General features: G+C 39.0%; 1 protein-coding gene across 1 annotated transcript in view; it reads right to left on the bottom strand.

Annotated features, from left to right (window-relative positions):
* Positions 1–964: 964 nt before the first annotated feature.
* si:ch211-207d6.2 (sickle tail protein homolog) overlaps positions 965–10,243 on the bottom strand; it is a 72,724-nt gene continuing 63,445 nt past the window's right edge. The window contains 8 exon segments of the mRNA XM_048164886.1: positions 965–2,703; positions 3,314–3,436; positions 3,897–5,575; positions 5,578–5,611; positions 5,739–5,813; positions 6,742–6,858; positions 8,752–8,892; positions 9,257–9,504. Coding sequence (XP_048020843.1) covers positions 2,164–2,703; positions 3,314–3,436; positions 3,897–5,575; positions 5,578–5,611; positions 5,739–5,813; positions 6,742–6,858; positions 8,752–8,892; positions 9,257–9,504 — 2,957 coding nt within the window. The 3' untranslated portion in view covers positions 965–2,163.

Here is a 10,243-nt window from a genome sequence, read left to right as displayed (position 1 = left end):
GCTGGCTAATTACAAATTTGAGAAGGACCTGGAATGAAAATGCAGTGCTCCTTTGTCCAGACAGTGTTTTCATCTCTAATTATTAGACATTGGATTCTTTGTGCCTGTATGTACATTGAGAAACTGTGATAAAATCTGAGAATTCATTTATAGTATACAAATTAAAATTTTGTTTTGAGTGGATTTAATGGTGCTTAGTATGTGAACGGCAACAACAAATCAGTCAAAGATTCAGTAAAAAGATTGTCAGCAGATGATCAACTGCACCATGTGTCTGAACAGGTATGCTAAATTAATTCTTTAAGACTGAATTGAACTTGGCATTAAAAGTAATGCATATCTTAACGCAGAGGAGAAGTCCAAATTAATAGATGTGCCAATCATTTGTCTCAGAGGAGTTTTGCTGTCCACATAATAGATATGACTCTTACATCAATCAGGTATTAATTGCTTTCACGTCTCATAAAATGAAATGACTGCTAAGGGGCATAGGCATAGTTCTAAAATGGCTTTTGAAACCCATTTTTAAAGACTTTTGTTTAAGATCTCCACTTCAGTTTATCTGATATCTCAATATAGCCTTTCTTAAATTGTTACTTAAAGGTCTGAAACTGTAAAGGGCTACTCTGGTAACACTGTGACAGGATCACGTTCAAAGTACTTGATTACAGGGAGGCATATGAATATTAACAAATCAAAACAAAACATTTTATTACTAAGAGTACTTTACCTACAAAAAGTGTGCTAAAATTGGTGCCAATATTTTTTTTCCATCACAAAATACAGCTCAAATATGAAATAAACATAATTGGTTTATGTTTGCTAGAGAACCAAGTGTGATGTTTTTACAGTTGCTTTGAATACTGTTCGTCCTTCCAATTTTTTTTGTATTGTCCAATAAATATTCTAAAACATTCCACACATAAACATGAACAGCAAGAAAAAAGCCTCAAATGAAAAGAAATGACAATACACTGGAAGCCCTTTATTCGATAATCATCTGTGGCAAGCATTTTTTTCCAAACAATTTTTTTTTTTTTGTACAATTTATACAGTATTACAAAATCATAGGTAATATTTACAGCATTTACCTTTGCATCATCCATGGTTAAACATCTGAAAAGCATGCATAGGAGTAAAATTTGGCAATTATTCATAGCCAGTATTTTTGAGTCTAATATTTAATGTTTCAGTATGTAAATCACTGTTATTTTGGCATTTGTCACGAGCTTTTTAAAAGGAGTACAAGAATGGTGTAACACAAAGCTAGGCTACAGAAACACCAAAATGGTTGTATAACATCCACTCACACTATATACACTTGTTTTTTAATCTTTAAATGAACAACACTTTTTTTTAATGAAAAATTCACTATGAACTGCATATTGTTAGTTAAAACTGGCAGTGCACTGATTAAATTTGGTTAAATCTCTTTCAAACTGTCAAATCAATCACCACAGACTTGTTAAACCAATTCTTAGAGACATACATTGGGCTCCAAAAGTCTGACACTTCTAGTGAAATTGCTTCTGTTTTGCATTTTTAATATTTAATACAATGTTATCATCTAAAATTATATTATCAACATAATTTAGGTTTGTGTAAAACATGTCTAGCATTATTTGAGATGATCCAATAAGCATCTAAAACATCTGATCATTTGTAAACATACAAATTAGCTTCTTTGACAAGTGACCTAGAAGTAGAGCAGAATCATATATATTCCTTATTTTTGGTATATATATAGACAGTTAAAAAATAATCATTGTGCTTTCAGACATTTGGACCCGCACCATATATGGCTAATTAAAACTAAAAACATGAAAATATCATGTATTCAATTTTCTTTCCATAAAATAGCAATGTATGTTTTATATAGTTCATGTGAGTAAACAAATGCACGTCTATAAAATATAAAGCCAACACTGTCAAGTTTAATCCCTCACATAAACCAAAACAAAGTTCATTATTCAGAAGCACCATATGTGGCTCTAGATTCTGAACTACTTCTGGATTTCAGAGGAAATGCACAACGACAATAACATGCACCCCAAATACACGGCATAACTAAATCATTGTTTTAGTACATGGCCTGCAGAAGAACACCTTAAATCCCACCTGAATGAGTGCAAACAGAAAGAGCAAAAGAGAGAAATGGACAGCTCATGTCATGTCCCCGATAAAGGATGCTGGTGTGATAACGGCTTGGCCACTGCTGGCCTTCAGAGACCTGCGGTTGCAGAAGTTGGACATGTGTACAGCTCGACTTCGCCGGCACATGGCAGTGGGAGACAGGAGGGAGGGAGAGGGAGGGGATGAAGAGGAGGAAGTAGAGTTCGGAGAGACAGAGGAGGAGGAGGAAGAGTAGGAGCTGGATGAGGATGAGTAGGAATAGGAGCAGGACTGGCCATTTTGAGTCTGCGGAGGAAGGGTTAGGTTTTGTCCTTCAGAACACTGAGAAGGCCCGCGAGACTGTGAGGGCGAGACGGGTCTACAGCTGGGCCAGCTCAGACTGAGACATGGGATTGAGGACTTGGAAGAAGAGGAAGAGGTTTGGTTAGTAAGCCTAGAAGTATTTGAACAAGGAGCATGGGTTGAGCTAGGTTTCCATGAGCTAGGTATAAAAGCTGGGATCTTAGAAGCAGGCAAAGCAAGGAAAGCATGTTTACTATTCCCACCAGCTTTCATAGCACTCCCGTTAGCCTGCAAACAAAGATGCCGGAAGACATGGAAAGTCAAGTAGGATGATAACACATACGTGAAAATATAGAGCTCTATATTCCATAAAAATAGTCTACAATACAACACCAACAAAAATATTACTCTTGTAACAAAAGGTGTAATTCTGTCTCCTTTCTCTAACAGTTTGATTCACACATTAAACAATAAAAGAGAGAAAAGAAGGATGATTTTGGCCACCAGACTGAAGAGGCCAGAGGTTCTTCAAAATGTCTTCATAATCCAAAGAAATGGAAATATAAACCGTCACTCCCCAACCAACACAGTGGGATTACAATCTAAGATCCTTTGTGTTTGTTTTTATGGGTGATTGTTAGATGTTAACAGTCACAGTTTTCCTGTATAGCTTAATTGGTAGAGGATCATGGGTTCAATTCCCAGGGAATGCATGGGTTGGTAAAAAAAGAAGTGTCTATATGTAAATGATAAACATGCACAAGGAATTGGCTGTGATGAAGCATAGGTGAAGAGTGAACATCATATTGGATCCATGTGTGTCCACAATAAAATTACTCAAACATGTTTCCCGTCTGTGTCTTCATGCCTTACACTGGATGCCCTACAGTAAAACTACCTGTCGGAATTGCCTCTGGGAGTCCTGGAGCTTTTGGGGCTTTCCGGGTTTTTCCACACTCCCTGGCTGCTGGCGGGACTTGGGAGAGGAAATCCGACTCGAAGCAGGAGAGTCACCAGAATTCTGCAAAGATCGACAAGGAAACAACGTCAGAGACAGACTGAGGCGAATGACTACTACACATCAGAATGAGGACAGAGCTTTTAAAGATTTCTTATTTGTAGACATGATTGGGGACAGAAAAAACAGGCAGCATGCTCAAGTGTACAACCAATTTCCCAACCACAGTACATGCATTTTATTAATCCCACAAAAGATGAGAGCAAGTTGGTCAGACAGAAATGGTTCATGGGTTCAACCTCATTAAAAGTCTGAGCAGTTAAAGTAGACAGAGTGGTTTGAAAAAGAACGACACCAAGTCCATAATCATGTCCACTGAAATCACACAGAGCCCTCAAAACAGAGTGTTCCCAAGTGCGTTCACCCGAAGACACCTACGAAACACATTTAAAGTGTTAGAAAGTCAGGCTCTTAAAGCAGACCCAAGTCACCAGCAGAAGGGTGAAGAGGAGTTGAGAAAGACCTGTTTACTGTTGGAGGAACTGGAGGAGGTGGACGTGCTTGAGGAGGATCGAGACTGTGTTTTGGGTCTCTTTTGCAGTGACGACTTCAGGGGTTTGGGCTTCAATGGTGCCGGCTTTTTTATGGGACTTCCCTCCTCCGGTTCTGCATGACTGGCAGTTCTCTTTGCTTTCAACTCTTCCTTGCGGGAGACTTCGGAAACCACTGTAGGCCCAATGCCACTTATGGTACTTTCTAGCTGCTTAATGGTCTGCTCAAGGCTGTCTAACGTTTCATACGTAGTCTTACGGAGTTCCTTGGTTCTGTCTTTGGTGCTCTGTGATGTACCAGTCTGGTTTTGTGATAAAGAGCTTAGGGTGGTAGAATCAGAGTCTGCGTGGGCCTTAATCTCAAATCTTTTAGCTTCTTTGAGCTCAGTCACAGTTCCATCTGGTTCCATTTCATCCTCGTAGACAACGACCTGCAGTGTCTTTTTGCCAGTTTTTGTCCCCGTACGAAGAGCCTGGCCAATAGCTACAAGCTGCTTCTTGGGGAACTTAAACTTGAATTTCTTTTTCACATCTTTAGAAGATTCTGTCTTGTCTCCTTCCTCAACGTCAAGAGCAGAACTCTCGAAGGAACTCTGCTGTTGTAGAGGCACTGCAGAGCTACTACTTCTCTGACTGTTCACCGTGTTCTCAGTTCTGCACTGATCTACATTATTTTTAGGTGTTATCTGACCAACCTCACTCGAGTTGGCTTCCGCTTCCGCTTCCGCCTCCTCCTCATTCTCTTCGTCGATCCTCTCCTCAGACAGCACCCTCTCCAGCTCTTCTTCACACTCAAAAATGGTGGACAGTCGCTTGTAGGCCTGACAGATATCCATCGGCTCGTCAAAAATTATGATAACCGGCTTCTTGTCGTATCCAGAGTCCTCTGGGGCAGATACGGTTGGTTCTGAGCCCACTTTAAGAGTCTGGACATCCGTTCCCTTGCTGTTTACCAGCTGTTGGTATTCTCCTGTCGACAGAGCCTGTACCTTGTTTTTAGTTATCCTAAAGGCAATGTTATTTGGTGGAGGAGGACCTTCTTCTCCTGGGAGGTCTGGACTTAGACTGGCCTCCTCAGTATATCTGACTGGACCTCTAGATGATCTCTTTGTCACTTCCTGCCCATTCTCATGGTCATTCAGCTGTGTTGAACATGAGGCATCAGTGTTTGGCTGATGGATCGGTGAGAGATTTTGAGGTTCAGCACTCTGAGGACTTTTACTAACAAGTGTAACTTGAACAGTGGTTGAGCGACATCCATGCTTTATTGACTTATCCAGAACAGGTGCGACTAGCTCAGAGGACGAATGTAGTATCTGCTGCTCTAACTTCTCAACAGGTGAAACTTTCTCAGAGGGTGGGGGAACTACCTGCTTTAGGGACTTTAGAACCGATTCAGTCTTAAGCTCTTTTCCAACTTCAGGGCTGTTCGTTAAAGAGTAACCAGATGACACCTGATGAATATTGTTTAGCTTGCTTTGGACCTCTTTGACTGATTGTTTTGACTGAAGTGAAATTACAGATAAGTCATCTGATATTAACAATTTTTGCTGCTGGGAAAGGTCAGAAGCATTCACAGGTGCAACCTTTGAAGTAGAAAATGTAGCTTCCTTGGGCTCCTTTAGGTCATCTGGCCTATAGGGGCCCTCATTGATGTCTTTGAAGTTCCGGTGATATAATACATGACCTGACAAAGAAATCAAGAATTCTTTGGACTTCAAACAACACATTAAAGACAAAGTGAACAGAATATGCAAACATGCTCTTAAATCTCACATAAAACCAATGCAAACAGTAAAACAAATTATATTTACCCCAGGTGAACCAGGTGATGCACTATTCTCCCTACTTTCAGAGAGTGCTCCTTCTTCAGATAGATGAGTAGTGGTCTGCTAGGACAATTTGTTAGTACAGAGTCATTGCATTACACTGTGACAGACCTTTATTTACATTCTCATATTAATACTGAGCTAGTCAGTATGATGCAGAGAAACATAAAAAAAAACAAAAAAAAAACAGATCAATGGCGCCATCTAGAGTTGTTTAGCTTCCATAAAGAATATAACCGTTAAGTCTCATCCATAGATTGCAAACTACAGTATGTTGTCAGGCATTGCATACAAATAATGTATTTATTGTGACATGCTTGAGGGAGTAGTGGAATTTTATTAGTGAAAATCACATGCTTGAATTTTTGAGTTTATTTTTTTAAACAAAATATATTAGTGGAGAAAGAGACTTGCATCTAGTCTTTGTATAGACACTCCAAGATCCAGAACATAGAAATACTTCTCCTGTTTTGAAAACCCTGACACTGTTGGCCTGTAAAAACTAAAGTTAAACAGAAATACAAAATAAAATATATATCATCTACATATATATTTCATTAAAAAAAAAAAAAAAAAATTCAAAAAGCAATACTATTATATCTTTATATCTCTTTAGAATGGACATTCTGGCCCTTTTTCAAAGTGGACGCTGAATGCTAAAAAAGGAAAAGGTCAGAAGTCAGAGTGTGCTGAATGGCCTTTCCAACGCCCCAGTCACTCTGACCCACACCATCTTATACAGCTGTATCTATTAGCATTCAGCAGGAGAGTGTGAGTGACAGACCAGTGTTAGACACACATTCAAACATATTACACCCTTTTTTAATGAGGGGCTACGGTCAGGCATTGACTTTCATCAGTATGTCAGTATAACAGAATGGGTTTTGTGCATTAGTGTCAGTAGAGCGGGAGGTTATGGGACACGACTGCCCATGTGAGCACTGCTGTTAGACTGCGATGGGGAGTTAGCACTCATCACACCGGTTACCTTTGTGTGGTAAGATAGGGAAAGCCCTGGCTCCATCTCACGGTCTGAGGACTCACGGGTTGTGAGATTGACAATGTATCTGGGCTGTAAATCTTTAATAGTGCACTTCTGAAAAACCTAAGGAGGGGTAAGGGTATGGGTATTAGGTGCTGTGTCTGGTGGATTAATCCGTCCTTCGTTTGTGTATATATATATTGCTCATTGACCACATCTAACAGATTTCTCAGATTTTGCTTTTAAATTAATACTTTCTATGGGAACCTTTACAATGAAATATTTGGTCAAATCTGGTTTATTGATTTTAAAATAGATATCAAAGGCAAAATTAGAACTATTCTAACAAAATAATTTAAGATCATGGTGCAAAAATGAGTACGCCCCAATGAATGTGTTAGAGGAAAACATAAAATAAAATCATGCAGGTAGCCACAGAATAATTGACAATTAATATATAATTAATATAATGCTGACAAAATGGCACCGCATGGAAAAGAAATGTCACAAGACCTGAGAAAGAAAATAATTTCTTTGCACAAAAAAGGTCAAGGTTAAAAAAAATTAATACTGTCGCAAAAGTGATAAAAAAAATTGCTCACTGAGGCGTACAGGTCATCCACGGAAGTTACCACCTCGTCAAGAGCGTTTTGATGAGAAAAGTTGAAGAAAATCACCATACAAGTTCAGCACAGTTGGCTAAATCATTAGAAAGTCAAACTGGGGTGAGTGTTTCCCTTGACACCATATGACATACACTGCAGAGGAGTGGCATGTATGGCTGTCGTTCACGAAGGAAGCCACTGCTGAAGCTCATGCACAAAAAGCCCATCTAGAATTTGCCAGGGCTCATGTTGACAAAGGCGAAGACTATTGGGACTCTATACTTTGGAGTGATGAGACAAAGAATAATCTTTTTGGCTCTAATGGGTTCCAAACTGTATGGCATCGCAAGGGTGGGGAGTAAAATGAAAAATGCATGGTACCAACAGTAAAGCATGGTGGTGGCAGTGTTTTTGTGTGGGGTTGCACGAGTGTTGCAGGTGTCGGGGAGTTGCATTTCATAGATGGCATCATGAATTCACAGATGTACTGTGAAATACTGAAAGAGAAGATGCTACCATCACTCCGTGCCCTAAGTCACCGGGCACTCTTTCAACACGATAATGACCCAAAACATACATCTAAGGTCATTTTGGATTCATTTCAAAGTAAGAACAGGGTAAAAGTGATTCAGTGGCCAAGCATGTAACCAGACCTCAACCAAACAGAGCACTTGTGGGGAGTTCTGAAAAGACAAGTTGAACGTCATAATACATCCAGCATCCAGGATCTGAAAGAGTTCATTCTTCAAGAATGGAGAAAGATAGAACAAGTTGTCGTCAACTTGTTCATTAAATGTCTAGAAGAATTGGTGCTGTTCTTGAAAAATCAAGGAGGCCATACAAATATTAGATTTAGTTGAATTTGTTGTAGGGTAATTATTTTTGCAACACCTCATTTGAATTAAATGTATTTTTTTTTTTAAATGCAGCAAATTGGTCTCATATTCACTGAGAAACTGAGAAATGGATAAAATCATAATTTTCAAAGGGGCTGTACTCATTTATGCTGAGCATATATATATATATATATATATATATATATATATATATATATATATATATATATATATATATGTGTAATTGTGTTACTTTTCATTTCATACAAAGTCACGGATTCATGATGCCATTTGATTCATAGGAGATCTTACCCATTCTCAACAATAGAGGGCAGCACGATTCAAACTTCTGGAGAGAGCCAATACACCTCTTTTTGAAGCTTTTGCGTAAATGTTGACACTGGCGGGGCAACCATTAATGTTGTATGGGCTCGATATTTGTCCCTTAACACCTCTGACATGTCTCAACTTCCTGTGCATTTGGTTTTCCTCTTTATGTGTGTTTTAACAAGAATAAGTGTATGTTCATGTCTTTGTGTGAGTGGCTCCTGTGAGGACGATTGTGGTTTGCTCACCTGTAGCTCAGCCATGATCTTATCTCCTTCATCCTCTTCATCTTGTAAGGTGGAGGTGTTGACAGGAGGGGTGCGGGGCTTGGGCTTGACCTCTGGGGGCACACGCAAGGGTTTGGGCTGCGGGGCCTCCTCTTCATCCTCCTATAGCCAAAACAACCAGCCGAGTGTGACCGACCCTCACCCTCCATTATGTCTCTCAAAACAACAAAAGCAGCTGGAATCTCTACTGTGATTTTCCATCATTATTATTCACAAAAACAGGATGCAATATGCAGCCATAGACTGTAAAAAAAATAGTATGCAGCGCACGGCACACCCAGGCAAAATACAGCACGCTGCAATTTTAACATGTAGTAGGTACGTTGTATGTTAGATGTGTTGTTTTCAAATAATAATAATGACAATTGTCATGTTGTCTGGGAATGTGGCTCAGCAAAGCCTGAGTCACATGGATGATGTTGGTCTGATCTTAATTAGAGGAAGATGAAATGCACGACACACGCACCTGAGCACTAGTGGACTCTTTCCGAGTGGTGTAGATAACCTCTCCTGACCGTCCAGTGGTGAGTCCAGTTCCAGAGGGGTAGAATCTGCGTGGAGGGGGAGGGGGAGGTGATTTGCTGGTTATCTCAGGGTTGGGCTTCACTCTATCAACACTGGCCCTGTGGGGCTTTCCTATGGTTGGCTTCTGTGGCCTCTCCAAACTGGTCTGGACTGGTTTTTCTGCTATGGGTCCATCCTGTGGTGCGGCTTCTGTTTGAAGTAAGATAAAAAAGTGCCTCATTAACTAATTTAAATCCTGCAGAGTTTAGATTAAACTCAAATCAAACACACCTAAACAAAGTCTGGGAGGTGTGTTTTTTGTCAGCCAAAAAAACTAAAATTAGTGGTCCAACACACATGGAAAAAAACATAAAATAGGAAATGATGTCATAGAGAAAACCCCTGCAGATTCTTAAGACTGTTTGTCAAGGTGAATAAATGTCATGAAATATTATATAATGTGACCTTTTAATGACAAGGCAAGGTAGGTTCAGGTTGTAAAATGTCATGAATCCCCAAAACATAAAAATATTTATGAATAATTAATGATTTTTTAAATACGCTTTTTACCTTGCAGGGGCACCGTGGGGGGATATTAGGATGATTCTAAGGGCCTTTGTCAGACAGGGGGCCAGTTTGACCCATTTAAATCTTTTTGAAAATAATGTGATTTTTTAAAATTACTTTTAGAGGGATGCAAACTCATGAGGGGTTAAAAAGGTGGCAAAGATGTGACCCCCCCCAAACAACAAAGATAATAATAATTTTAAAATAGTTTTATTACATTATAAAAATTAAATAAACCAATAAAGAAATATATTATTACTATTTATACTAATTAAAAAAATATATTAATAATAATACAAATAATAATAATATAGTCTTAACTTGCTTTCAAACATTAAACCATAGAGTTTTTATTTTGGCAAAAAAAAAAAACATGGGATCT

Source organism: Megalobrama amblycephala, linkage group LG17 (assembly GCF_018812025.1).
Source record: "Megalobrama amblycephala isolate DHTTF-2021 linkage group LG17, ASM1881202v1, whole genome shotgun sequence".
NCBI lineage: Eukaryota > Metazoa > Chordata > Actinopteri > Cypriniformes > Xenocyprididae > Megalobrama > Megalobrama amblycephala.
This window is presented reverse-complemented; position numbering and strand designations above follow the sequence as displayed.